This window comes from Oxyura jamaicensis, chromosome 20 (assembly GCF_011077185.1).
Source record: "Oxyura jamaicensis isolate SHBP4307 breed ruddy duck chromosome 20, BPBGC_Ojam_1.0, whole genome shotgun sequence".
In the NCBI taxonomy this organism is placed as follows: domain Eukaryota; kingdom Metazoa; phylum Chordata; class Aves; order Anseriformes; family Anatidae; genus Oxyura; species Oxyura jamaicensis.
In genome coordinates this window covers 1,832,475-1,860,412 of record NC_048912.1, presented here as the reverse complement: position 1 = coordinate 1,860,412, position 27,938 = coordinate 1,832,475, and the positions used below count along the sequence as shown (strand labels likewise).

General features: G+C 63.5%; 1 protein-coding gene and 1 long non-coding RNA gene across 6 annotated transcripts in view; both read left to right on the top strand.

The window, feature by feature from the left end:
• The window catches only part of SRC (SRC proto-oncogene, non-receptor tyrosine kinase), a 28,695-nt gene extending 5,395 nt beyond the window's left edge, over positions 1-23,300 (top strand). Inside the window, exons 1-15 of one of the 5 annotated variants that reach the window (XM_035343525.1) lie at positions 1-91; positions 12,408-12,473; positions 14,880-15,129; positions 15,352-15,451; positions 15,919-15,936; positions 18,986-19,084; positions 19,465-19,568; positions 20,881-21,030; positions 21,537-21,692; positions 21,801-21,980; positions 22,062-22,138; positions 22,274-22,427; positions 22,590-22,721; positions 22,828-23,115; positions 23,174-23,300. In XM_035343525.1, the coding sequence (XP_035199416.1) occupies positions 14,889-15,129; positions 15,352-15,451; positions 15,919-15,936; positions 18,986-19,084; positions 19,465-19,568; positions 20,881-21,030; positions 21,537-21,692; positions 21,801-21,980; positions 22,062-22,138; positions 22,274-22,427; positions 22,590-22,721; positions 22,828-23,036 (1,620 nt within the window). In that variant the 5' untranslated portion in view covers positions 1-91; positions 12,408-12,473; positions 14,880-14,888 and the 3' untranslated portion in view covers positions 23,037-23,115; positions 23,174-23,300. Of the gene's footprint in view, positions 92-12,404; positions 12,474-14,879; positions 15,130-15,351; positions 15,452-15,918; positions 15,937-18,985; positions 19,085-19,464; positions 19,569-20,880; positions 21,031-21,536; positions 21,693-21,800; positions 21,981-22,061; positions 22,139-22,273; positions 22,428-22,589; positions 22,722-22,827; positions 23,116-23,173 lie in introns of all 5 variants that reach the window. The other 4 variants (XM_035343524.1, XM_035343527.1, XM_035343526.1 and 1 more) reach the window with 4 other exon arrangements.
• Positions 23,301-25,831, top strand: LOC118176524. Its single transcript, XR_004755449.1, has 2 exons — positions 23,301-24,295; positions 24,488-25,831. It is a non-coding gene; the product is annotated as an uncharacterized LOC118176524 (long non-coding RNA).
• Positions 25,832-27,938: the final 2,107 nt, after the last annotated feature.

The following is a 27,938-nucleotide window of genomic DNA, read 5'->3' as shown; positions in this document are numbered from 1 at the left end:
GGGCTGCCACGGCTGGGGGGGGGGGCGGCGGCCGCGCCCCCGGCACGGAGACAAAGCCGCGATCGAGCCCCGGAGGGCGCGCACGGGGGAGGTGAGCGGGGGGCGGCCGGTTTGGGGGGAGGGGGGGACTCTGGGGCGGGGGGGTCCCCATGGGGTATGGGGGGGTTGGAGAGGAGCCCCCCCGAGCGGCTGGGGGTGTCCCCGGGTTGCGGTGGGGTTGGTCCGGGCGGCGGTGCCCGCGGGCTGGTTGTGGGGTCTGTGGGGACCGGGGGGGGTCCAGCGGATGATGTGCGGGGTTTTTGGGGTCGGGGTCTGCCGGGGGATGCCGAGGGTGGGGGCTTGGGGAGGCTCTGAGCCCGGCCGGGGGTGCCGAGGGTGCAGCGGGGTCCGGCGGGGCGGCACCGCCTGCCTGCGCTCCCCTTTGTTGTGCTCAGGGGCTGCGGGGGACCCCCGGGAGCGCAGGGCGGGGAGAGCGGGGCCGAATGTAGGCCAGGACATGAAATATTCATCGCCCCCCCCGCTCCTTGCTTTGATGTCTCCTGATCCCTTTCCCTCGTAGGGTTCGCTCGCCGGTGATTTTGGGGGGTTCGTGTCCGGCCCTGGGGGGGGGCTGTGTCCGGCCGGGGCGATGCTGTGCACATCGCTGGGGCTGGCGGGCAGCAGCCCGGTGGGAGGCTGCGGCGCCCCGGGTCGCCCCGCCAAGGGCTTTATCCAGCCGCCGAGTTCCCCCACGGGCACCCAGGCGACACGGTCACCACGCGTGGCTGCGAGCCATCGCGCTGGCGCGTCCCCACTGTCCCTGTCGCAGCCCCGGGAAAGCAGCGCGGGGTTCGGCGGGGCCGGGCCAGGCTCCTCTCGCTGTGGTGGCGTATCGGGGCACCGACCCTGTCTTGGTGTGGAGTGTCGGCTCGGAGAGATGCGAAACCAACCGGGGGGATCTGCAGCACCCAACGTGCTCAGTCCCTGTCTGGAGCCGGGTGGTGACCTCGGTCCCCATTCCGGTCCCCTCCCTGCACCGCCCTAGGGGCTCAGGGTGCCGTTCCCGTAGGGTGTTGGCACGTTGCTGTGGCCACCCCAGAGGATGTAGGGCCACGGGGCTATCACGGGTTGTTCTGGACGTGACGCGAGGGAAGGGGATGTGGTGGGGCTGCTCGGGGCAGGGGGGCCCCCAGGACAGGTCCCACCGCCCGGTGGCCTTCGGGGCTGGGGTACGGTGCTCGCATCCCGGGGATGGGACAGCGCGCATCCAGCCGTGCCGTACGCCAGCCGAGCTGCACGAGGGTGGCAACAAAAGGCTTGGTTTATTTATTTTTTTCTTCCCTCCTCCCAGGCTGGTGCTCCCCCCGGGAGGAGGAGGTGTGCGGCAGGCGGGAAGCTGGAGGGTTTTGTCCCTCCTCTCCAACCTGATGAGGCACCCACTGCCAGCGGTGCCTAGTGTGGGACTGAGCCACGGCCGCTGCCCCGAGGTCCGGCCTTTGGGCTGGAGGCCGTTTGTCCCGGGGAACCCCATCAGCACCTCAACGTGTGCCTGGGCTCCCGTGCAGCACCAGGATGTCACCACCAGTCCCCGGGGAGGTGCGATGGGGACGCATGGGGGGATGTCACCAACGTTGCACTTGAGAGCGACGTCCTCTCTGACGTCCTGATACTTCTGATATTCCCGCTGCGGGGCTGCTCCCAGCACTTCTGCCCGTGGGGACAGCGGTCCTGCGCTGCTCCCCGTGCTGTCACCAGTTGTGCCGTGCCACCCTGTGCCAGCTCAGGATCTGGCCCTGCACAGACCTCGGCGATCCCGTGCCTTCGAGATGAGGCTGCCCGCTCGCTCCCCGGGGAGCCGCGTCTCTAATCGTCAGCCAGCCGGTGCTGCCTGTTCACAGAAGGGCACCTTTGCTTGGGAGCTCGCGGGCTGGCTCCCAGGGCCAGGCTTTGACCCGGGAGCGGCGGGGCAGGGGCTCGTCCAGGCGCCTCACCCTAGGGACCTTCGCCAAAACCCAGCCCGAGGATTTGTGGGGATGGGGTTATTTATTTGTGAGGATGGGGTTATTTGTGGGGATGGGGTTATTCTTGGGCTGACACGGCAGTGAAGGGAAGTCGGCTGTTCCCTGCCCGGGTCTTTAGTGGCCTCGCAGTGTGATGGAGATGCCCTAACGATATCTGTGCCCTTTAATGACTTTGTCCCACGTGAAGGCAGATCACCTCAGTGCTGTGGGGGGGCAGCGAGGGCTGGGAAGGGGAAGGCGCTGCGGCTCGTGGTGGCCGAGAGGCGCAGAAGCTGTGCTGCGGGGACAGGAAGCTCTGTGGTGGCACGGAGGGGATGTCGGCACTCCTGAGGGCGGGCTGGCCCGGGGCGAGCAGCACCGTTTCTCTGGGCTCATGGAGGCAAGGAGGGAGCAGAGAGGGGACAGAGCTGGTGGCTTCTGTGCCCCCGGGACCCCTGCCTCTCCTGCACGCCCCAAGCCGGGGCTGTGCCTGGCTTGTGAAACCGCTCACAGGGATGAAATCGGTGTTTGGTGGAGCAGGGAGGACTTGGCCACTCCTTATAGCAACCAGTGAGTGCGTGTAACGCCTTGACAGGGGAACAGCTGGAGCGAGCCTGGCTGCAGCAACAGCCCCCGCTTCCTCCCGGCGTGATCGGGGGGAAGAGCACGAGAGCATCGCTTCCACAAAGTGCTGCCCGCTTGGCCTCGCGGGGGGGGGGAGCACGCCGGGCTATCTGAGGCACTATTGTTTCCTGCACTGCCTATTCTGCTGCTGGGCTTCTAAGTCATTCCTTTATCTCCTGGAACAATTTCCCGTCTGACCTCACTTCCTCAGCACTTCGCCTCTCAGCCCCGAGCCCTTGAAGCCCTGCCGTGCGCGTGTGTGCCCGGCACGGGCAGGCTCCCCGCAGCGTGGTGCTCACCAGCCAGCTCGAGCCTCCTTGCATGGAAGTTACCCTCCTGGCCGTGCCGTCCGTGTGACTGGAGTGCAGGTGGTCACCGTTCCCATTCCGACATCCATCTGTTTTCTGCCTCCTCCGACGTGGGGGCACGCGGAGCTGTTCCCCCGGGGCTCGCGTTGTGCTGGAGCCTCCGTCCGGGAGCAGGAACGCGCGTGCCTCGGGGGGGAGGAATGATTTTGGTCCTTGATGTTTTAAACTGGCAGCGAGCCATGAGATAGTCCACCCTGTGGTCCAGTCGGGAGGGAGGAACAAAAGGGGGGAAGTGTCTGGCTGAGCACAGCTGGACCCGTGTGGGCTGCGTCGCAGCTCAGGTGCGCCCGGGTCCCGTTCTGGCCTTGGTGCGAGGCCCTTGGCGGCGCTGGGTGCGAGGGAAGCGGCGCCGCTTTGCACATGCCTCTGCCGTGCATGGCTTGAAAAAGAAAACGCCAAAACTGATTTCGAGAACAAATGTGGTTTGAACGTGGGCCAGGAACCAGGACCTGTAAATCTGCGTCTCGTGCTGATTTCCCTCGAGGCTACGTTATCTCCTCGCTGCCCTCCGCCTCCCCGGGCGCCGAGCTGGGGAGCACCGCGGACACGCTGGGGGCTGCTGCAGGGCACAGGGGGCACGTGTGGAGGCAGTGCCTGAAAACCAGCAAAGGGACCCTTGGGTCACGGAGGGGACGAGAGCGGTGCAGGGAGCAAGGAGGAGAAACCCTGGGGAAGGGGGATCCGGGTGGAGGTTTTGCTTCAGACCCTACAGAAGCCTGCCCGAGCCCCGCAGCTCCGGGCTGTCTTGGTGTTGCGTGGCGGTGCAGTGAAGTAGCCCAACCCCTGGTGCTGGGTCAGCGCCTCCCCCTGCGTGTGACCTGGGGACACTTGTGTCGCTTTCCCTCGGTGCTGCCACAAGGCACCGAAACCCCCTTGTGAAGCGCTGGGAAAGGGGGGAGAAACCTCACCTTTGCCTCGCTGCCACGGGGCAGCTGTGCTCAGCTCAGCCTCGTGCCCTCCTCCCACGCGGGGTCCCCTTGGCCACGGGTGCCCCGGTTCGGGGACAGGGAGCTCTTGGGGAGGGCAGGGTTTGGGGTCCTGAGGCGGGAGAGGACGGCAGGGCAGCCTTGGGTGGGCAGAGCCGGGTGGTCTCCGCTTGGGGGGGGTGGCAGCGGGGTTGGCGCCGCGTAGCCCCAGGCGCAGCGACATCGCCCGGCCCCAACAGCTCCCCGTGCCTGCTGCTGTGTGTCTGAGCAGCCACATCCTAAAAGATCCCCCCCTCGCAGCCTGCCTAGCAGAAGCTGGGGGCTGCAGCGCTGCCTGAGTCTCACTGCTCCCCCTTGCTTCCCCAGCTGTGTGCCTCAGTTTCCCCATCCAGACCCAGCTGCCCTCACCCAGGGCAAATGCGACCTCATGCCCGTGGAGTGCTGCTGCTTCCCCGCCAGCAGCCTCCCGGATGGGACTTTTCAGGGCTTCCTTCCCCAGCTCAGCTGGTTTTGTGCTCGGCTCCTCCCTCCCCAGCTCTGTGTCCCCGCGGCCGCAGGCTCGGGCTGTGCCTTCTGGGGTCTGGGTGCTCCTGGGGTGGAGCTTGCGGTGGGGAACTTCCCCAAAATGAAACAAAACAGGGAAAAAAAAGCAAACGCAACAGCTTTCGGACGCGCTCCTTGCTCTGCTGGGCACTTTCCTTTCCCCAGCTGCCTCCAGCATGAGATAAGGGGAGCCCCAGCGGCCCAGGGAGGCTCGGGAAACTCTGCGTGGGGCTGAGCCCTGCCACCAGGCCAGGGGACGAGAGGCCAGGGGACGAGAGGCCACGTCCTCGTGAGTCGGGGACCATGAGCGGCAGCTGGGCTCCTCTCTGGGGTGAGTGCCTGCCCAGATCGGGTGGGAAAACCCAGATGCTGTGCCCAGATCGGGTGGGAAAACCCCAATCCCACCAGCGCTGGTGGCGGTCGGGGCACGGGGTGGGGAGGACACGTGTGGGGCCCCAAGAGGCGCTGCGGTGAGGATCGGTGTCGTGCTCCCCGATCACTGCTGGGTTTGAGAGCCCGTGGGGACGACGGGCGCAGGGCGCCGGGAGCAGCGCAGGCACCGCCGAGACCTGCCCCTGTGTGTGCACACGTGTCCGTGCGTGCTGCAGCTTCTGCGAGCCCTTCTCGCCCTGTCGGAGGAGGGGATGGCCGCAGGGCTCAGGGGTTCTTGTGCTGTGCTCTGGCCGCGCTGTGTCCAAGCTGCCGGGACTGGAGGCGATGGAAAGCAGGAGGTGCCACTCAGCCCTGTCGCGGGCTCTGCCCCCAGGAGGAGAGGGGCGCTCAGCAGCCCTGGGTGGGATGAGCGACACGAGCACGGGTGGGAGACACGCCACCGGAGGGCAAAAGGTGCCCACATGCCTGCAGCTCGTCCCGTGCCAGCAGCTCCGGGCTGGTCCATGCCACTCGCCCAGCACCCAGCCGGGCTCTGGGTACCCAAGCGAGCGGTGCGGGGCCGGGACGTGCACGGAGCCTGGCTCTCCCCGCACGGAGTGGCAGGATGAAATGCACCAGCTCAGCGTTTTCCTTTGTTTTGCATCTGCTGGGGCTGTTTGTGGCGAGCACTGGCTGGGCTGCACCTCGCGGCTGGCTGCGAGCATCCCGCTCACCCTGGGAGCATCTGGGGCACACCTGGGGAACCCAGCACGGCGTTCTTAGGCACAGAAAAGCCATGTGGGTCCGGCCGACCTCAGCTCGCCCCCTGAGACCCCTCCGGTAGCTGTGCCGAGCTTCCTCTGGTGCCCCTGAAGGTGGTCACTTCGTCTTGGTGACAAATGGTGCCAGAGATTGGAGTGGCCGTGGGGACTGCTGTCCCCACCAGACACGTCCAGGCTCCCTGGACACGTCTCAGGGCAGAACGTGCTGAGACCAGAGCTGCGCTCCCAGGCTGTGCCCGCTGCCGTGGCAGCTGCTCCCAGCCCCATCCACACAGGTCAAGGCAAAGGCAGGGGTAACGCGAGCGTCCCTGGGGGCTGACCCTGCCTTGGCAGCTGCATCACCCAGCCCTGACCCTCAGCCACCCACAGCCCCCTCCGTGTGCCTGCATCGGGGGTGGTGGCCCCGAGGTCCCCTGGAGCACGCAGCCTGTGCTCAGCGGCTGCCCCGGGATCCCCAGGTACCCTGGAAAACAAGCCCGTCATCAGCATAAATTCGCCGTGTGGGCTCCGCGTTACTCATGTGAAAACATTCGGGGTTGTGCCGAGGCTGCTGCAAAGGGGAGACCCTCGGCCCTTCTCCTTCCCTTTGCGGTGCCCCCCAGCCGCACGTGTCCTGCCGCATCCCTGGGGGCAGCTCTGTCCCCATCCAGGAGCGGGGCAGCGGCCAGGAGAGGCGATGCCCTCCCTCCCCCGCGGGACCGCCGGGGACCCTGCGGACACCTCCCAGCCCTTTGTCCTGTTTTAGCAGCCACCGCTTCGCTTCTTGTTCCACCTCGGAGCGTTTTGTGCCGCCGAGGTCCCGCAGGGGCTGCGTGGGGCAGGGGGCTGTGCGCCCCGAGCTGCGGCCCCCAGGGCTTGGGGGGCCCCGGGAGCTCCGCTGCCGGCCGGACTGGCCAGGCTGGTTCTGCTCAGCGGGGAAATGTTTTGGCGGTGACGCCAGCGTGGCCGGGGTGGTTGCAACTTGCTCGGATCTGGAGCTTTTCCACCTCCCCTGTGCTCTGTGCCCCTTCCTTCCCCCCCCAAGGCCCGGAGGATTGACCACCCGGCCCAGCTCCGCCAGCCACGCGGTGCTGCCCGCTGTGCCACCCCCTGAGCCATGGCACCCGCAGGTAGGCAGCGCCCTTTGGGCCCGATCCGTGCCGTTGGCTGCCAGCCTGCCCCTTGCCCAGCAGCCGGGCTGTCCCCAGGGAGCCCCGGGCTCTGTCCTCGCAGAAAGCAGAAGCGAGCCCCGTTTTCTGCAGCCGTCCTGGAGCCGGCAGGAATGGGGAACTGAGCTCCCTGGCCTCGTGCTCCTCCTCCGGAGGCCATCCAGGGTGACCCCACAGCCACCCGGCCCCTCTTCCCCGGGAGGGCTCGGGGGGAGGATGGGAACGACGTGCATCTGGGGGGGGGGGCTGTGGGAAATGGGAGCTGGTGGGGAGCCCCGGGGGCTGGGGGCACGCCCTGGGGCTGGTACTGACAAGGTGCGTTCCTGGGGTCTCTTTGGAGGGCGGTTTTGGGGAGATTTGGCCTGTGGCTCCATCAGTCCTGGTGCCGGTCCCGGCTCCCTGTCAATGCTGCCCGGCCCCGCAGGCGTTTGGCACACTTGGGAGCATTCCCTCCGCTTCTCCCGGCCTTGGCAGGAGGAGAAGGGTGCCCTCATCACCTGCCTGGGAGAAGCACGCTCCAGGTGCACGCGCGCCAAGGGCTTTGGAAAGCATTTCTAGGAGCTGGTTTGGCAATCGCTGCTTCTGGCTCGTGCCCCGATGGGGATCCTGGAAGCACGGGGCAAGTTGGGCTGGGAGGCACTGGGAGACGACCCGGGGCCGTGCCCAGCTTGGAGCATCTCCCCGGGGACATCCCACCGCCTTGCCAGGACCTGTCCCTGTGCCGGGCTGGCCTTGGGGTGAAAAATTTCTTGTATTTCATTGCCAGGGGGCCCTTGCACGGCAGAGGGGGGGCGGAGGACGTCTGCTGGCTGGGGGTGAGGTGCTCCCGTCCAAGTGTCCAAATGCTCTCCAGAAGCACTCATGCGGGGGCTCCAGGAGCCTCCAGCCCACTTTTGCTTCTTCCCTGACCCCAAACATTTCCTAACAGGGCCCTGAACCCTGGGACCTCCTCTGGGACACGGGCACGGGGCTGGTGGAGCTGCGGGAGCCCGGGAACCCTGGGCTGGCACCTTCCTGGCTCCAGGTCAGTGGTGGCCTCAGCTCTTAGCCCTGGGGCCGGGCTCGTTGCCTGGTTTGAAGCTTTGGAGACGTGGCTGTGTCGTGCCCGGGTCTGCTGCAGGTGGTGTCCGTACCTCTGCCAGCACAGAAATGCCCTGCGTGCCTCCTAACCCCGCCCGAGGTGCTGCCGCGCTGGGATTACGCCCAGATCCCGCTTTTCTTTAGGGAAAGCCACTTTTCTGCCCTGGCTGGGGAGGAGCCCTTGGGACAGCAAAAGGCTCGAGACACCAGAAAGCACGAGGTGCTGGCACCCTGCTCGTCCCGGGGAGCTGGCAGTGAGTCTGGGAGGTCAGCCCTGGGATTTTTTCCTGCCAGCCTTAAGCAAGACGGAGCTGCCAGGGCGCCTGCTGCCAGGGGTTCCCTGACCTCGCCTGGCTTTGGGGTGCTCCGGGGGGCACTGCTGCTGCTGGGGTGTGCAGAGCCATCCCGTGCAACCCTGCCTGCCTGGGTGCCTTGCTTCCCATTGCCTCGAAAGAAAAAGAACACAACAAAACAAAAAATGACTGTCGAGGGCTGGCCCCGCTGCGCCAGGCAGCGTGCGGCCCCGCGATGGTGGGGGGCGGCGCGGTCTGTCCCTGCCTCCCGGCACGCCTCCCTCTCTGTTTTTTTTTTTTTTTTTTTTTTTTTTTTTTTAATGTTTCTGAGTTTCCTGGCCAGATGAACATCCAGCACCTGCTTTGTGCCTCTCAGGGCTCTGGTCCGGTCTCTAACTCGTGTTTTGAAACGTTCCCAAATTGCTCCTGAACGTGACTCTCCCCCGTGCGTGGAGGGGGGGTGAATTTGTAGGGCTGATTTAATTATCCTTCGCCCTGTCACGACCCGCTGGCCCCTGCTAGGTTGGGCTGTGCAGCTTTAATTAAGATAGCTCTAAATTTAACGGGAGCTGACAGGGCGGTAAGGGAGGGGCCGCTCCTCGCATCGGGCGGCAGCGCGTGGCCGGGCGCTGTGACAGCCTCCGTGCATCCCTCCCTGCTCCGCCACGGCCCCGACCTGGTCTGTCCTGGAGGATTCCTCCTGGGAGAGACAGGGAAGGGTGGCCGGGGTGCTGCGGCGGGGAGGGATGTGCTGGGACGTCCTAATTCAGGTGCCTTCGAAATCAGCTGCCCCCTGCTCTGAGTCGGTGACGCAGCGAGCATCTTCCCCTGGCTTTAGGAGCCGGCGCAGGTGAGGAGGGACAGCAGGAGGAAGGTTTGAGCTTCGTGGCACTGACTGGGCAGGGAGAGGGTCTGCAGCTTGCTCTCTGCAGCACCGAGGCAGCTTTGCAGGCTGGGGGAGCAGCCCCCCTTTTTTCACCAGCACGTGGGACTCGTTGGAGATGTGCTGCTGCGCCGGGGCCTCGAGCTCCGGGCAGGGCAGCGAGGCGTTCCCAAAGGCACCAGGGGCTGCGCTGCTGTTTGCTGGCCCCCAGCTGCGTGCCTTGCTGCCGTCGTGGTGCCCTACGAGGTGTCCGTGTCCCAGGATTTGTCCCCAGCGCCTCCATCCCGGTGCCACCGCTCACGGCCGGGCTGGTGAGGCTCTGGCGCCACCTCTGCAGCAGGAGGAAGCAAAACTTCGGGGGCATCCCTGGCACCGAGTCCCCCATCTGGGGGCAGCTGTGTGTGCGTGTCTGGGGCTGCGTCTCCTGCCAAAATCAGGGAGGGGGCTGCTGGAGGACGGGCACGGGGGCGCGCACCGCTGGGGCTGCCCGGGTGCCCCCGGCCGTGCTCACGGCAGCTCATCGGCCGCCTCCAGCCGCGGATCTCAGTGCCTCGTGGCACACCCAGCAGGCGTTTTTGCTTTGCCATGCGTGAACCCATACCTGCTCCTGGCGTGGGCAAGGGGCGTGGGGTAGGCTTTGGGCCGTGCCCCTGGCTTTTCGCCGCTTCCCTCTGGTTCTGCTCGCCCCCGGTGGGCTCGGTGCTGCACCACGAGACGGCTTTGTCTCGCGCAGCGTCCCCGCCGTCCTGCACGCTTCATTTTTCAGTCTGGCAGCAGACAGGTGCAGTTATTCATCTCGCGGGGGCTCTGCGAGCCGCTGAGGTGGGCGGACACGAGGGGAAACCTGCCTGGGGCTGCTCATGGCCCCCTGCCCGCCGCCCCCCCAGCTGTACCCACGGTGACTGCTCTGATTTTGGTGTTTGCGAGCCGGGATTGGGGCCGTGCTTAATGTGAAGCTCTCACAGGCAGGGCTGGCAGAGGTCTCCCTGCAACCATGCTGCAGGGAAGGAAAGCAGCACATATTTAGGGGGGGTGTTAGAGCCTGGGGGGGTCACTGTGCAGATGTCCCTGCCCGGCGTGGTGTCCCCGTGCTTGGAGCACCGTGTCCTGGTCTACCCGGCACCCACCCGGCTCTCCAGCAGCCCCAAGGACACAGCCTGTTTTGCCAGAGATTTCTCCCTCCCCAAGGCTCCCTGGCTGGCTCGGGGCCCCAGCGCGTCGCAGAATTTCCCAAGGTTTCTGCTCCTGCTGCACAGAAGCCAGCAAACGTGGTATTTCTGTGTTTTGTCTGCTCCCAATCAGTGTCCTTTGTTAGTGTCTTTGGGAAAAAAAAGAAAAAAAAAAAGAAAAAAAAAAAGATTGCTCCCCCCTGCGTCGCCAAGCCTGCTATCAGCGTGGCTTTTACAACTTCCATTGTATCCTTGAGCCGTCCGGGTGCAGCAGCAAGCAGCCTGGCCGGAGGAGACACGTTGGCCCCCGAGCAGCCGCTTCCCCCCGTGGCGCTTCTCTGAGAGCATCCCTGTGAGGTAGGGCGGAGGAGCCAGCCCTTTCTCACGTCCCACCTTGCTGTTTAATTTTTCGGGGGGTGGGAGCAAAACCCTCCAGATGTCGGTATCAGAGGGCCGGGGGTGTCGGGCAGGTCGGGTGGTGTTCCCAGCCCCGGCTGTGCTGCGCGGGGGCTCTGCTGCCCCCGGCACGAGAGGACGGGGAAGCCGCTGCCGCGGTGGGATCCGAGTTGAGCGGTGCAGCTCAGCGCGCTTCGGTTCCATTCCTTCTGGAGGGGGGAGCGCGGCGGTGCCCTGCTGGGGCTCTCCTGGGCAGGGCTCGGCCAAGCCCTGCTGCTGCTTGCAGGGGGGGAGGGAACGGGGGGCCGGGAAGACCCCGTGAGCAGAACTCGGTGCTGAGCATCCCCCTGGGGAGCTGGGAGGGGTGCCGTGCCTGCTGCGGGGCAGAGCGCCTCGCCACCTGAGGGATGCTCCCACGGGGCCACCGTGGGAACGTGGCCGTGCCTGGGGACGCGGGGCGGTGGGGACACGGTGCGGGGCGGTGGGGATGCCACGTGCGTGCGCGTCGCAGCCTTATTTGTATGTGCTGCAGCCTGGAGTTGAGACTGCAGCTTCCCCCACCTCCCATCCCGCTGTGCAATTATTGGCGGCGAATATTAGTCAAGCACAAATTACAAACCATTCAAGTCGTAAAGGGCTGTCAATCAGCCGCTGCTCGTTACCCTCATCAAATGCACTAAAAATAGCCACAAAGCTTACTGGGGGGGGGGGAGAGGGGGAAAGGGGAGCAAAATAAACCCACAGCGTGGCACAGCCTCGGCACGGCGCCCGGCTGGGGGGGGGCACGGGGGGCTGCAGCTCCTGTGCGGGTTTGTGCCTCTTGCTGCAAATTTGGAGCATAAGGAGCCCGGAGCAGCGGCCGTGGAGCTGCGTGCGGCGATGCTGCTGACACCCGGGGCTCCTGCATGAAGGCAGGAGGCCGTGGCCGGGTGGCGCGCAGCAGGGTTGGCTGGTGGCGTGGGGAAAGGCTTGGTGCCTGCTCCCTCAGCACCCGCCTGCGGTGTGCGATGTCCTGGAGGCAAAGGGAAGCCCGGGCTCTGGCTTTTTGGCACGGCAGCATCCCTCTGCTGGGGGCCGTGGCCCATCTGGGGGTGCCGCAGGGAGCCTTGCAGCTGACCCCTGCGTGTTTTGCGCGTGGGGAGGGCGTCCGAGAGCCCCCGGCTGCGTGGAGCCCTTCCTTGCTCTGCCCTGGGCTGCGGCTGCCAGAAAATAGCATGTTTTGCACACCCCCTCAGCACCCGCACTTGTAATAAGAATCTGTGCCTTTGGAAAATGTTGGTTAAAACACGCTTTTCTTGCTGAGTCAGGGCTGGAGCAGCGTGAGGTGCTCCCAGACGTTGTGTGTGCTTCACGCCGTGGTTTGGCTGTGCTGTTGGGGGCGGGGAGGGCCACTCATGTCCCCGGGGACAAGGTCCCCGTTTGGTGGCCCGGTGCCCCTGTGGCCGGTCCCAGCCATCCGAGACGGAGCAATGTGTCTGGAAGCGCCTCAGGGTGGTGACTTTGCTTCTCCTCCTTTGGGGAACAACCAAAAAACCCCACAGCGGGTTGGGGTGTCCTGGGAGCCCCACGTCCCTGCTGCCCTCTCGCCGCCGTGCATTGCCCGGGGCTGCCCCTGCCGCCTCCTCGCCCTTCGCCGGGCGGGTGCAAAGAAGTGGAGCAGAGAATCGTCCCCTCTTCACACATGACAGAGCAGAGCGGGCGGGTGCGAGCTGGCTGCCCCGCGCTGGGGGGACCCGCCGAGGTGGGCGGGTGGCGAGGAGGAGGAGGAGGGTGGGCGCAGCGGCCCGCGGTGCTGGTGCGTGGCAGCGGGGACAGGGCCACTAACGTCCCTCTGTCTGCAGCAGGAGCTGAGCTGAGTCCGCTGGCAGCCCCCCACAACCCCACGGCCAGGCTGTAGCTGGAAAACGCAGGTAAGGAATCGCCACGGGGAGGGTCTCCCCATCTCCTGGTGCCCCCAGGAGCCGGTCCCGCGGGGACCGGAGCTGAGCCCTCGCAGCTCAGCACCGCGGCGGTTCGCAATTTGTCAGTGGCACCGAGCCCCCGGAGAGGAAAGGAGAGGAGTCCCTGCAGGCTGCGACGTGCCTGGGGTGCTAATCCTGCCCGCAGGAGAGCTGCCGCCTCCAATCTGTCAGAGGCGAGCGCGAGGAATGCTGGCTGTGCTCCAGCCCGCCGCCTGCACCTTGGGGGGAAGCCCTGCCCAAATCCTGCCCGGCTGAGCACAGCAGCGGTGCTGAGCCCCCCCCCCCCCCCCCCCCCCCCCCCGCACCGTCACCTTGGGGCGAGGAGGATGTGAAAAAGGAGGGAGCAGGCAAGAGCCAAGCACCGGCTGTGCCGTGCGGGACTGACCGGCTGGGTGCTGGGTGTGCGGCTGTGAGCACGCCCGCGGCGCTGCGAAACCAGTGCCGGGCACGGTACCCACAGGTGGGGAATTGCCGCGGGCAGTGGGCGGCTTTTTGCAACCCGATGCTTAACCCTGCTGCCTGGCAGCGCTGCTGGAGCGTGCTGGGGCCAGGAGCACCCCGCCATCCCCACAGCCACCCCCAGGGGTGCGCTCGGGGGCTGCGGCTCCGTCCGCTGCCTGTCCCAGCTGTGTCCCTGCTGGGGGAAGTGCCGCGGCCAGGGGAAGCTGTGAGCAGCGGCACGCCTTGCTCAGAGGCGCGTGGGCTGTCACGAGCCCCGTGGTCACAGCCCTGCCGTCCCTGGGCAGCCCACGGGGCCCCGGGAGTGCCAGCGGGTGCCCGGGCCCCGCACGGAGGTGAGCGAAGGGAGGAGAGCACGGGGGGGGGTTGGCTCTTGGTGCGGGAGGGGGCTTTGCTTCTTTTTTTCTAAAGACCCGCTTTCCCCTGCACCTCTGCTCAAGCATCTTCTGATTTAAGCAGCACGTTTATTTAGGGGGCAGCCTCTCCTCTCCTCCACCGCCAGTCTGCCAGCGGTGACGATCTGCAAGCACGGGGTTTGTATCTGACCTTCCCGTCCCGCTCTGCTCCAAAATCCCCCAGGCGTGGGCTGAGGCCCTGCTTGAAGCCAGCTCTCTTGGAAAAGGAGCCCTGGCGGTCAAAGGAAAATGAGCCCTGGCGGTCAAACCAAGCCCTGACCATGGGGAGGGAGCTGGAGGAGGGAGCAGCCCCAGCTCTGGCTTGGAAAATCCTCGGTGGGGCAAAGCCTGGCAGGCAGCTGCAGCCCGCTCGCCCTCTGCTCCGTGCCCCGCAGGTGCCGGCTACCTCCTCTGCTCCTCACCTGCTTGGTTTTTCCTTGAAGAGGTTTCTCCACCTCCCTTTTCCATCCTGTCCGCGTGCTCTAGCCTAAATATTTCCTTCCATAGCTGCAGGACACTGCTGTGGATCCTGCCATCGTGGGAGATGGCAAATAATTCCCTTCCTTCATTTACATCATTACCTTGGAGGTATTTATAGAGCAGGATCTTAAGTGGAAGGGAAGGCAGGACTATATATAAAGCAGAGATCCCTTGGTCCTTAGCTGCTGGCTGCCTTACACCGCTCCCGACCCAAACTTCTGCTCCTGGTTTCCGAGGGCTCGGTTTGCTGCAGGCTTTGGGCTGCACAGGACCGTTCTCAGCACCTAAATCCCCTTCCTGAGCAAGGAGAGCAGTGCAGCTGCGGATCCTCCGAGGGTCTCTGTCGGAGGAACCCCGTCCTGTGAGCGTTTGTCTGCGTCCTGCTTTTTCCCATCCATGCCCTGGTTGAAACCCCTTGCGCGTGAGGGAGCACGGCCCTAGGGACTGCCCCGCAGTGCAGGAGGGGCTCTGGGGCACCAGGAGATTTGGCAAGCTTTTTTTTTTTTTTTTTAATGAGCTTTAGATGAGCGGTGACCACACGTTGTGGTGGCTCTGCCACCCAGCCGTCCCCTCTGTTTCTGTGCGGTGTGGGGCTGCGCCCGGAGGCACCGAGCAGAGACGTGGCCCCGCAGCATCCCCGATGTGTCGGCAGCGTGCGGGTGGCCCCGGGGCTCGTGCTGCTGCTCGCCCCGGTGTCCAGGAGCCTTTTCCTTTGAGCAGGGCTGGTCCCGGCGTTCCTCGGTGGGGTTGGTGGCTGTGCTGTTAGCCCACCTCCCCAGCTCGTACTGTATGGCATCTCCCCACCCGCCTCATCTGGGGGCAGCGTGGCTGTCCGGGGGCAGCGCTGCCGTCCCGGGGCAGGGGCAGGAGGGCCGGGCTTCCCGGCAGCTGGTGCTTGAAAAGCCTCTGGGGGTTTTGTTTCATTTCCTAGAGGGCAGGCATCTTGCAAAACCCCTGGGAAGCAGCTAGATAATGAGGAGGATAATTAATAAAAGTCCTCTGCGTGTTTTGCCTCCTCCAGCCCGGGACCATGGGGAGCAGCAAGAGCAAGCCCAAAGACCCCAGCCAGCGCCGGCGCAGCCTGGAGCCGGCCGACAGCACCCACCACGGGGGCTACCCGGCCTCACAGACCCCCAGCAAGACGCCCGCCCCTGACGCCCATCGCACCCCCAGCCGCTCCTTCGGGACCATGGCTGCTGAATCCAAGCTCTTCGGAGGCTTCAACACCTCCGACACCGTCACGTCGCCGCAGCGCTCCGGGGCGCTGGCCGGTCAGTGCGGCCCCGGGCCCCTCGAGTGCTGGCGCTTGGGTTTCGCTGGGTTTGGTTCCAGCTCCTCCTGGTGGTGGTGGGGTCCTCTCCTCTGGAAGGAGTTTTTTTGGGCTAGGTTGGCAGAGGTGTTTTGTCTGGTGGTGGGAGGGTGGTGGGACAGGAGGGTCCCCCGGTGCCGTGCCGCAGGGTGGCGGCGCTCATCCTGAGCGGTCCCTGTCGCAGGTGGAGTCACCACCTTCGTGGCCCTCTACGACTACGAGTCCCGGACCGAAACGGACCTGTCCTTCAAGAAAGGAGAACGCCTCCAAATTGTCAACAACACGTGAGTGTCCCTGTGCCCCTGTGGCCAAGCCCCCGAGAGCTTCACCCCCTTGAGAGGGCTCCAAAGGGGTCACCGAGCACAGCCTTGGGCAGGCCAGCTGTCCCTGGGGACACTCCAAGGGGCTTTTCAGAGCCCCTGTGTGGAAGCAGTGATGTGTCCGAGGACACTGGCATTAGAGGACATCACTTGGGTGATGCTCGATGCTCCCCCGTCCTCCTGGCTCCGCTGCTGGGCACCGCTGCCTTGCAGCCCTGCCACCAAGCCACCTCCACGTCCCATAGCCAGTCCCCAGCTCGGGGTCCCGTCCCCGCCTGCCCCCTGTCCCCATCAGCGCTCGGCTGCCTCTCGTCTGCCTGGACTCATTCCCTCCACTCCCCAGATGCTTTTCTCGTGCTTACGCGCTGCCTGTGATCTCAGCTTCCCTCTTGACTGTTTTTCTTCTCTCCTGCCTGCCATGCTCTCGTTAGGAGGAAAGTGGACGTCAGGTGTGTATCGCGGGTTGCTGCTGCTCCTGCTGCTGCCGACCTGCCCTGGTGAAGGCTGCCCACGGCGGGGGGGAGCAGGAGGGAGCAGAGGCTGCCTGGGGGGGCCGTGCCTGGCCACGTTTGTCCTCCCTGGGTGAGCGGGGCAGCGCGTGGAACCCCCTCCGTGCTGGCGGCTCTGCACCAGGGAGGTCTGAGCTCACCCTGCACCCCTCGTCTGCGTCTGGCACCCCTCATCAGTCCTGTTTCGTTTGGGTTTCTGCTCCTTCCTGGTTTTTGGTTTTGTTTTCATTTATTTTTGCATTTTTTAATTTATTTTTTAATTTTCCATGCGTCGCTCCGGGGACTGGCACACTTCCTCAAGCTGCTGCGTGCTCGGTCCTGATGCGCAGCGCGCTCAGCTCGCTGTCCCCGCTGCTGCTGCCTGAAACCTGGAGACCAAAGGCAGCCCTGCAAAGGGAGAAGGTTGAGGGGCTGTCCCGCAGGCAGCGCTCCTGTCCCAGGGGGATCCAGCAGTGCCACACAGATAGGTTTTCAGTTCAGTCCTTGGTCTCCTCCTTCCCACACTCACCGTTTATTAATGGGGATTCGCTCAGTCCGTGAAGCCTGGGATGCGCTGCATGAAGGGCTTCAGTGGAGCACAAAAAGCCCCAGTTTGGGGTGTTCGGTGCTTCTCCGCTTCCCAGCCCCAGCAGGGAGCTAGCCCTGGGCTCCTGATCCACTTCGTGCTGTGACGAAGCCGGCTCTGCCCCTCACGGGGTCTGGATCAGCCCCCACACGGGGTTTTTCTTTATGCGTTAAATCACCTAGGAGGGGTCCTTCCCTTTTTTTTTCCCCACTCTTCTGCTGCTGTCGGTCAAAGGCTTGGTCAGAGGGAAGGGTCCGTGTGCCGTGTGCTCGGTGACATGCCAGGGGGCTGAGGGCTGTGCTGGCCATGCAGACCAGCAGGACTCGAGGGTGCAGCACCCAGCCCCTGACCCCAGCGGTGTCTGCTGTGGCTGAGAGCTCGGAAAGGAGCCAAGCACTGGAGAAACCCACCCCGGGCAGCACCACGCTGCTCAGCATGGCTGTGAGAGGGTGGTTTTGCTTCCTGGTGGCTGCTGTGTTGGGGCTGTGTTTGAAGCCCATCGCTCCCCTCCCTGCTCCTTCGTCCTGCAGTGACCCTCGGCCTCCGTGAGGGCCAAATCCGCTCACCCCATCAGCGAAAGAAGGCCCCCTCCCAGCCAGCTGGCAGACAGCGGGGGTGTAACGGGGTATTTTGGGTAGTACTGAGCAGGGAATTGTTGAAATGCTTTGTTTTGATGATGGCGATTGTTAATATTTTTTTTTTCCTTCCGCTGAGGCATTTTTGGAATAGTTTGCTTTTGCCGAATTCCCAGATTGCAGCCTTTCAGCCCGAGCTGGAACAAAGCCCTGAGCCGAAATCTGGGCGCTTCTCAGGCAGATGTTTGCTCCGGCCCTGTGGGAAAGGAGCCGAAGCAGCCCCCGACCCCGTCCCGGCCTCTCCGGGAAGGCGGGGGGCAGCAGCTCCGTGTCCCCTGCCACGAGGAGCGAGGGGACAGCACGCCCCGTGCCGTGGGCACGCAGGGCTGGGGCGAGGCGGAGGTGTGCAGGGATCGGGGCGGGGGGGACTGAACTCCCCGGGGTCAGGATCGGAGGGTTCAGGCTCGCAGGGTCTGTGCCTGCAGCAGTTGAGGTTCTCGATGTATTTTTGGGGCAGCGTTGCAGAGGATGCCCTGCACCCTGCAGCCACCCAGCCCGTCCTCGCACGGATCCACCGTTTTCCCCTAGCCCTGCCTCACGTCGGGCCAGATAAATGAGGTGTCTGTGACGGATCAGAGCGTGGATGTCGTGTGAGGAACCCCCTGCTGTCTGCCTGGAAGAGGAAGCTGCCTCCCAGGGCCCTTTTGTTTTTATCCATTTATTGTCCTTCCCGTCCCGGTCTGGTGCGGGGGTACAAGGGGGAGGACAGCAGAGCGCAGCGGGAGAAGGCTCCTGCACCCTGCCAGCACCTCGAGACCTTCCTGGGGCCACCTCCTCTCAGCCTCGGCTGCTTGGGGCCAGCCATGGGACACCTGTGCCACAGGGAAGAGTGGGGCAGAGCGCACCCCGCAGCAAAGGGCTGGGCTTTGCCTGCAGGCAGGTTTCCCCCCATCGCCCAAATTCCAGCCACATCCCAGCCTGGGGCTGGGAGCACCCCGGGTACCCGTTTTGGAGATGCTCGGCGAGCTGTGGGCCACGGCTGAGCCCCAGCACCATCAGCCCTCAGCAGAGGCTGCAGGGGGACCCCCGGGCCTGCAGCAGGGACCCCTGTGCCCAGCACCAAGCCCGGCTGCCCCATGCCGCTGGATCCATCCTGAGGCACCTCGCTCTGTTCCAGCCCATTCCCTTATTTATTTGCTCCCTTTTGTTGCTTTGAGTAGCCTGTTTAACAAATTCTTTTTTTTTTTTTCTTTTTTTTTTCTTTTTTTTTCTGGCGCTTTATTTAATCACTGCCATTCTGTCGCTTTTTTTCCCCGTTTCCCCGCCCTCCCCCTTTGCCTGTTGCTCCCCGCTTACCTGCTTGCTGGGGTTTCCATTGCGTCTCATCTCCAGCCAGACCCGGCTCAAATTCAGATGGCTCCAAAGGTATTTTGGCTCTCTGGCCTTTTTCCCAGCCAGGAGCCCCCTCATTTCACAGCATCCCACGTGCACATGGGTGACCCCGGCACGGCGGAGATGCTGCTTGTCCCCCGGGAGTGACAGCGGGGCACCCCCGTGCCAGCAGCACCTCCACAGCGCTCCCAGAGCTGATTTTGGGCAGGTTGGGCTCTGCTGCCACCCTCCTGCCCCGTGCCCTGGGGTCTCCATGGGGTCTTTCTGTGTGCCAGGGTCCTGCTGCGGGGCTGGGTGCGGGTGCTGTTTGCTGCTGTCCCCCCGGGGCTGGGCTCTGCTTGCTCATCCCATGCCTCTAGGGACATGGGGACGCTGCCCAGAGGTGGGAGAGGGCACGGCCCAGGGGGGCTTGGGGGCTTTTTGGCTTCACACTGAGTGTGTTTTGGTTCTCTTGCAGGGAAGGTGACTGGTGGCTGGCTCATTCCCTCACTACAGGACAGACGGGCTACATCCCCAGTAACTATGTCGCGCCCTCAGACTCCATCCAGGCTGAAGAGTAATTGCCATCGTTTAGACAGTTCTTTTTATATAAAAAACCAAGGCAATAACAACAACAAAAACCCACCACCCACCTAGCGCTTTTCCTTCTCTCCTGTCCCTCTCCTCCTGGGCAAGACCTGCAGGGGCCTCTGTTGTATTTCTTGGGGCTTTTTTTTTGGTTTGGTTTCCAATCCACATGCGTCTCCGCAGCCCATGGTGGGGGAAATCCCACCCCCGGCAAGAGCTGGGGGTGCCCCAAGGGCTGCCCCTCCTCTGGGGAGGCTTTTGGAGCCCCGGTGCTGAGCGGTGCCCGTGGTCGGCAGCGCAGGATGGCTGCTCGCGGATCCAAGGGGTGTGCGGGCGCCTCGCGCTGAGCCTGTGGCTTTCCTCCCGCAGGTGGTATTTCGGGAAGATCACTCGCCGGGAGTCCGAGCGGCTGCTGCTCAACCCCGAAAACCCCCGGGGAACCTTCCTGGTGCGGGAGAGTGAGACCACGAAAGGTGAGCCCCAGCTGCGGGGACACAGGGTGCCCACCGCCCCGCCGTGCTTCGTGCCGGCCCCAGCCTCCCTCCTCCCCTCCTTCCTCCTCAGAAAATGGGTCACAGCGCTGGGATCGGCCTCGCCACCCTGAGCAGCTGGGGACCCACGGGAGCATCCATGTGGGTCCTTCAGCACTTGGCCGCGCTCCCTGCTCCCCTGGCTTAGATGGGCAGGAGGATGAGGAGCCTCAGCCCACGGGCAGGGGATGGGGCTCACGGTCACCAAACGTAGCCCCGCGGCACGGAGAGCATCCTGTGTTCTGTTCCCAAGGTGCTGGTCCCCAGGGAGCGGGCGCCAGCGTGCCGTTAAATCACCGGTGACATTTCTGTGCCGTGGGAACCCGCGGTCACCTCTCAGCTTGAGGTGTTTCAGTTCAGTGCAGAGCAGGAGCCTGGTGCTGTCCCCTCTGTGCTCAGTGTCTGCTGTCAGGATTTGTGCCTCCGGGGTTTGCTCCCTGTGCAGCACCCAGCTGCTGCTTTGCTTTGCTTTTTTTTTTCTTTTTTCCTTTCTGTCCCCTTTCTGCCACATTCTTCTCCCAGCACCCAAGCTGGAGGCAGAGATGTCCTGTTTTTACCCACTGCAGCCCTAATGGTTTGCTCACCCACGTACCCACGGGCTTCCTAAACACTTTGGAATGGAACCAGCAGCACGTCCTCTCCCTGGCTTTTTTCTGGTCTTGTTCTTTTTTTTTTTTTTTTTTTTTTTTGTCCCACAAATACTTTTTTTTTTTTTTTTCCCTACCGCGTAATGTCAGGTTCTTGCTTGTGAGCAACCAGACAAAGGCAATGATGAATTTTTAGGTCCTTCTTTCAGATCTAATGCTTCTTGATCCTTGTTTTGTGCTTCTTGATTGTGCGAGTTTGATCTCCGGAGTTTGGCTGGCCGAGGATGCCGTTTCTTACCTGGAAACGTGCTTTAGTCTGGCTTCAAATGCACCCTTGGGAAAAGCTCCTTGATATTCTTTTCTGCTTTGGTGCTTTGAACGTGACACTATTTGCTTTATTCCAGTGGAAACAGCTCGTGCAGGCAGCAGCGTGAACCTTCCCTTTTGCTCCTTGCGGCCCCATCCTTCCCCCGCGTCCCTGCCCCAGCATTTTTATTGCCGCATCGATCCCTGCACCTCGTGGTGCCTCTCAGCTGTTCCGCCAGTTGCAAATGACAGACGATAGGTGCTTGTTGGGGTAAAACCAGCAGCCTGCGTGCACCGTCCTGCTCGCCCCGCGGGGATCCGGTGCGCACGCAGCCCCTGAGCCCCCTGGGTTTTGCCCGCAGGCGCCTACTGCCTCTCGGTCTCCGACTTTGACAACGCCAAGGGGCTCAACGTGAAGCACTACAAGATCCGCAAGCTGGACAGCGGCGGCTTCTACATCACCTCGCGCACGCAGTTTGGCAGCCTGCAGCAGCTGGTGGCTTACTACTCCAGTGCGTACCCGGGGCCGCGGCTCTGCCCCGTCCCGCGCATGGCCAGACCCCCCCTGCCCCACGTCCCAGGGATCTGGGTGATGCCCAGGGCGCTGTGCCTGCGTCAGGGGACGTTTAAGTTGGGTGTTGGGAGGAATCTTTTTGTGTAGGGGGTGGTCAGGCTATGGAAGGGGCTGCCCAGGGAGGTGGTGGCGTCCCCATCCCCAGAGGTATTTAAGGGATGCGTGGAAGTGCCTCTAAGGGACACGGTTTAGTGATGGGATGGTCAGACTTGGTGGTCCTGGAGGTCTTTTCCAACATGGATGTGCCCCTGCTGCAAGGAGGGGCTGCTGAAAGCCAGCACTGGTGTGGGGGTCCCCAAACCAGGCTGGGGGCACCCTGGTGAAAAACACAGCTTGGGTTTCAGAAAGGGGAAAGGGTCTGGGTACGGGTCCCCAAGGTGTTCTGCAAGGAAGACATCGCATGCCTGAATGCCAGAGCATCACCCGCACATTGTCCCCCGCTAGAGCACGCCGATGGCCTGTGCCACCGTCTGACCACCGTCTGCCCCACGTCCAAGCCCCAGACCCAAGGGCTCGCTAAGGATGCGTGGGAAATCCCCCGGGAATCGCTGCGGCTCGAGGTCAAGCTGGGGCAGGGCTGCTTCGGAGAGGTCTGGATGGGTAAGGACCGCTTCGGCCCCGTGTCCCCAGCACAGCGTCCTCGCCCCATCTGCCAGCTGGGGGGCGCAGGCAGAGGACACGGCCCTATAAATGTGTCCTGTGCTCCAGGGACCTGGAACGGCACCACCAGAGTGGCAATAAAGACGCTGAAACCCGGCACCATGTCCCCGGAGGCCTTCCTGCAGGAAGCCCAGGTGATGAAGAAGCTCCGGCACGAGAAGCTGGTTCAGCTCTACGCGGTGGTTTCGGAGGAGCCCATTTACATCGTCACCGAGTACATGAGCAAAGGTGAGCGCAGGAGGGATGCTGTCTGGCCCGAGGGGGTGGCTCTGCTCTCCTGAAGGTTGCTGACTGCTGTCTTCCTCGCAGGGAGCCTCCTGGACTTCCTGAAGGGAGAGATGGGCAAGTACCTGCGGCTGCCGCAGCTCGTGGATATGGCAGCTCAGGTGGGTTCGTGGTTCCCCTCCCAGTCCCGTGTCCCAGCTCCCGTCAGCTGGGTCGGGTCTGGCTGCAGAGCTGTCTCCCCTTGGGGGGTCCTCGTGTTCCCCCACAAGCCTCAGTCCCCATGCCCTGTCCCGCAGATCGCGTCCGGCATGGCGTACGTGGAGAGGATGAACTACGTCCACCGAGACCTCCGGGCAGCCAACATCCTCGTGGGGGAGAACCTGGTGTGCAAGGTGGCCGACTTCGGTCTGGCGCGCCTCATCGAGGACAATGAGTACACGGCCCGGCAAGGTGCGGGTGGGACGCGGGCGGTGGCGGTGTCACGGTCCCCAGTCCCCACAGGGTGTGCTGTGGTGTCCCCTGGGTCAGTCCCTCGGTGCCTCGCGTTGCTTGAGGAGGGCCTGGGGGCTGTTCTGGGGGGGGAGCAGCCCCTGACCCTGCCTCCCTGCCCAGGTGCCAAGTTCCCCATCAAGTGGACGGCCCCTGAGGCGGCGCTGTACGGCAGGTTTACCATCAAGTCGGACGTCTGGTCCTTCGGCATCCTCCTGACCGAGCTGACCACCAAGGGCAGAGTGCCCTACCCAGGTGAGAGCTGGCGCCAGGTGGCATGGAGCCCCTCGCCCCCAATGGGGCGGGCATGGTGCGGGGTCCGGCCCGGCCCCCGCTCAGCACCACGACCCTCTCTCCTCAGGGATGGTGAACAGGGAGGTGCTGGACCAGGTGGAGCGGGGCTACCGCATGCCCTGCCCGCCCGAGTGCCCCGAATCACTGCACGACCTCATGTGCCAGTGCTGGAGGAAGGACCCCGAGGAGCGGCCCACCTTCGAGTACTTGCAGGCCTTCCTGGAGGACTACTTCACCTCGACAGAGCCCCAGTACCAGCCTGGCGAGAACCTATAGACCTGGAGCTCCTCCTGGCACCAGAGACCTTGCCGCGGGGCGCGGAGGGCCGGCCTCCCCGCAGAGGGAGCCGTTTTTGCGGGGCAGCCCCGGAGCGGGACGGGGCATCGCCTCTAGTTGTGGCCAGGGGAGGTGCCGGGTGCCCCGTTGCTCGTTAAGACTGCTGGCCCTTGATTAACGAAGGGGCGAGAGGAGCCCAAGGGTGCTGGCACTGGCTCAGGAGGGCGAGCAGGGCAGCGGGCTGGCGGGGCGTTCCCCCCTCCCTTTTGGGAGGCTTTTTCCCCAGAGAAACTGGGGGACAGCACCTCCCGCCCCAGACACGTGGCCACCAGCACCTTCCCTGCTTTAAAATCACCAAGAATTTCCCTGCCCCTTCGCCCACCCTTTTTGCTCTGGTTTGCCCAAAGGTGTTCACAGAGACGTTTTGCGGTGGGGAAGGCACACGCCAGCGCTGGTTTGGACTGGGATGCAGCTGGAGAGCAGACGTTGTGAGGCACCAGGCCCCACCATCCCGCAGGCCCGTGGTGCCAACAGGATGCCGGCCTTGGGGCTCCTTCCTCCAGTGCCTGCCCGTCCTTGTGCCAGGGGTGGGACCCGGCCCTGCTCGGGGCCCCGCTGCCCGCCCCGTCCCGTGGGACCCCCTGGGCACACAGTCGAGTCTTCCAGCTGTGCCTGCCCCCGCAGGGCAGCGCCTTGTTGCTTCTGGGATCGGCATCGAGGGGGGGACCCCACGGAGCCCTCGCCTGGCCCTTTGCAGCCCCCCCCGGGGCTTCTCCACCCAACGCTGCGCCTCTCCCGGCCGCCAACCCCAAATGGAGACCACGGGGCTGGGACATGCAACAGAGGCGGCCACTCGGGCTATGGGAGCATTTGGGGGGAAATACTCGTTTTTTGCAACGCGGTTGTCCACTGGTATGTTTCTGGCTGCCTTCCCCACTCCTGCTGCCACCACCCCCTGGGCTGCTGGGGAGCGCTGTGCCACGCAGATGGCTGCAGGCTCACTGGCTCGCTCCCCACACCCTTGGCTGTGTTTCGGAGGTCACTGCTTAGCCGTGTCCAGCTTTGTCCCCCTGTTGTCCCCACCAGGCTGAACCCCTGGGGCCGCGCACAGCCCCGGCACCCGCCCTGTACATAGTCCCCGCGCGGCCGCGCACCCCCCGCCAGCCGGGCAGGTTGCATGTGGTTTTGTTTTCCTCCTGCCGTCACGCCGACGTCTCTGTCTGCATTTGTCCCTAAGCAGAACCCCTCACTGTCCTGGCGTGCGAGGCTGCAGCAGTCGGCACCCCTGGCCCGAGCACCCTCAGTGCCAAAAATGCCGGTGGGCTGGGTGGCTGCGATGCAGGGGGATGCTTGGGGCGTGCGCCCCTGCAGCCTGCTCTCAGCCTGGGTATTGCATCCAGGAGCTCAGTGGTGGTTTGTGGCACCCACCAGCTCCTGCGGCTCTGCCTCAGTGGCCCAGCACCCATGGAAAACCAGGCAAGTAAGGTGCTGGGGCCGCACACTGCCCCGGGGGGAGATGCTCCTGCCCCTTGCCCCAGCAGGAGCAGGGCAGAGCCACTGCTGCCCCCCACTCGCTCCTGCAGCTCCCTGGTGTCTTATTTATTGAACGAGTTTTGGGTTGGTGGCTCCTTTTTAATAGTAAAGCTGTCAAACGCCCCACAAATGGAGAGATCCTGCCTTTGGCTTGGAGAACAGTGACTGTTTTAATGGATTTTTTTTAAACCACCTTGGGACTCGGAGCCTCTCCTTCCCCCAGCACCTTTGCTGTCTGCGTTCGTGCAGGGTCCGTCATGCCCTGAGGTCTTTCAGTTCCTGGTCTCCTGGCCGATGGGTCCCGGAGAAGCCCCTTAGTGCTACGAGGGGCAGGCTGTGCCATAACCAGGACACAAAATCCCCATCCCCGGGAGAAGGCTCCTCAATCTCTAAATCAATGTGCAGAAGACGGATTGGACCCACGAGCTGGGGAGAGAGAAGGCGAATGCATGTGTTAAGGCGTGACCTTTTGTTTTCTGTAGCACAGACAGGTTCTCGTGAGGGAACAGCAGGGCCGGGGTGCTCCCAACCCAGCTGTTTCATTCCCTGGCACGGCGGAGCAGTAACGCCCCGGCAGCGGCAGCACCACCCTGGGCTTTCTTCCCTGCACCGGGGGTTTGACGACGGGGAGAGGCTGGGGACTTCTCATGGCAGAAGGCAGGGAAACAACCCAGGAGGAGTACGGTGCAGGGCTGGGGACGTGTGTCTGTGTGTCCGTCTACGTGTCTGTCCATCTGACCGTGTGTGCAGGGCGTTGGGTGGAACCTGGGGCCCCTGCAGTCCCTGCTGCAGCTGGCCTCCAGGCCACGCAGGCTCCGAACCGCCCCTCCGTTACCATCCTGGTCTGCCAGTTTGTTTTCAAAGCCGGTAGTTGAGAGGGGAACCCCCCACCCCACGATGCTCCTTGACACGGATGCGATGGGCCGATAACCCTGTACAAGGTGTTTTCTGCTGGTATACATTTTTTTATTTAATAGCATTTTTGTAAGATCTCCAGACGACTATGCAGCGATCATGTGGATCTGGTTCTCTCTCCCCAGCTCCCCCTCCTCCCCACCTGCCTTTTTCAGTGTCGAAGTAAAATATTTAGCTTTTTTTTTTTTTTTTTTTTTTTTTTTTTTTGATAATAATAAAACTTTGGAAAAACCTGAAAATGTCCAGCTTAGTGGGTGGTGGGGGGCGGAGATGCTTTGAAACTCTGATGTTGTTGTAAATACTTTGCAATTTGATAATTAAATACAGACAGACCTCACACAAAAAAAAGTGTAGCTCATGTATGAGAGGGCTTCTTGGCATCCCTGGTAAGGGGTCGGCGGTCACCGGAGCATGTACAACTTCTCCGTATGGCTCCTGGTGCTGCGGGGGGCTTTTTCCATCCGATGTGCCTGAGATGCGGTGCGCAGCCATGCAGGATGCTGTGCGCCTCTTGGGGCTGGGACTGGGCTCAGGGGGACCAGAGCTGCCTCCAGCAAGGGGAACCTTTTCCATCACATCCCTCCTGCTCTGGCAGAGCTCCAAATCCACCGCTGGGTAATGGCCAGCACGATCTATATTCACTTACGGACCACTGATTTATGTAAGTTACATGGAACTGCACGCAGCAAGTGTGGCTGGTGGTGCTGGGTGAGCTCCCAGGGGAGGCAGGGGCTGCTGGGGTGTACTGGGACGGCAGCCAGCTCCTCTCCTGCATCCATCCATCCCAAATCCTTTCCTGCATGGGGCCGTGCGGGTGGCAAAGCCCGGGCTGGGGAGGGAAGGCTCCTTTCTGCAGCCTGCTGGATCAGTGGGCTGGCAAGGAGCAGGCTCGCTTCATTAGGGTAATTAGTGGGTGCTGATTGGGATCCCTCAGCTGGTGATTAAGTAATTGATTTGTACCAGTGGTGTGGTGGGAATAGGCCCTTAGAAAGCAGGGCTGTGGCTGAGCCTCAGTGGTGTGGGGTGGTTCTGGTGCCCTGAAATCCATGTGCTGCACTTCTGCTCTGCGGCGGTGCTCTGCTCGGGCTGGTGAGTGAGCGTTGTGTCGTCTTCGATGCTTGATGCTTTGTGTTTTACTTCTCCTAAAGCAATTAAGTGACTGAGGGAGTGTCTGTTGTCGGTGAGCCCCCTGACCTGTGTGTGATGGGGGGGCTGAAGCTGCTGCAGTGCTGAGGTTTGTCCCTGGAGGGGGGCAGAGGCTTGCTGGGCTGGGGGGTGAGGAGGAGCCCCCACTGCACATCCCCATCCTGAGCCAGGCAGATGTGCCTGGGGATTACACCACTCACCTCCTTTAACAGACGTAATCTTGCTGTTTGCTTTGTGTTCTCGCCTTGCCTTGTAAGCTGGGGAGAGGGCTCGGGCACCGGTGGGGGGCTGGTGAGGGGGCTGCAGGGGGCTGGGCTGCTCCTGCTGGAACAGAAAGGATGAGCTGTTGCTTGGCCTGAGCACTCCCTTAATTTTCCCCAAAGTGGATCAAGTCCTAGCTCTTGATCCAGGTTGCAGGAGGGTGAAGGTGGAAAATGCTGTGGTTTTGTCCTGGTGCTGGGGTCTCGCTGGCTGTGTTGTCCTAGCACCTGCCGTGGCAGCAGTGAGCCCATCCTCCCTCATCCCACTGCCTGTTTGCTCGGAGGCACGGTGCCGAGGGTTAATCTCCAGGCTCCTGAGACAGGCTAAAGTCCTTACTGCTGCGCTCAGCTCCTGCCAGCTGCCAAGGGCAAGGAAAGTGCCCCTTCTGCGCAAGGAGCGAGGGGCAGAGTGAGAGCAAAGGGCGCAGGCAGGGGCAGGGCTGCCCCAAAGCGATGCTGGTGGCTCCCCAGGTTCAGCAGGGCTTGGGCCAGCCCGGGGCTGGTGGGAGCAGGTGAGGGGTGTGGAAGGGGGCGTAGGGGGAGAAGCCGCTGGTCCCGAGGCTGCAGTGGGGAGCCTGAGGTGTGGCCGGCCCTGCTGTGGCTCTGATTCTTGGGATCTGAGCTTGGGTTGGTGTTTGTTTTTCTCCTTCCCCTGACCCTGCAGTGCCACTGATCTGTTAAGTGACCTAGAAAAGAAAATGATCTCCTTCCAATGGACAGGCAGGGGAATAGCTTAAGGCTCCTGCTCCCCGCAGCCAGGGAGCGCGAGGCAGATGGGCAATCTACAAAGCAAGGTGATGAGGCTTGCTCTGCGCCAAATCCCTTCCAGGCAGTGCCTGGGCTCGGTCGGATGTGGGACCATGCAGCGCTTGTTCTCAGCCCCTCCGCTTCCACTGCCCCCCGTGCAGCAGGGACCCCCCAGGTGACAGAGCCACCCTGCTGGGGGACAGCTCCTGGCGAGCAGGGCTGGCGTCTGTCACATCGCCTCTGTAGAGGAGCCGGTACCGCGCTGTGGGGGCTCAGCCCAGTGTGTGGGGCACAGGCAGGG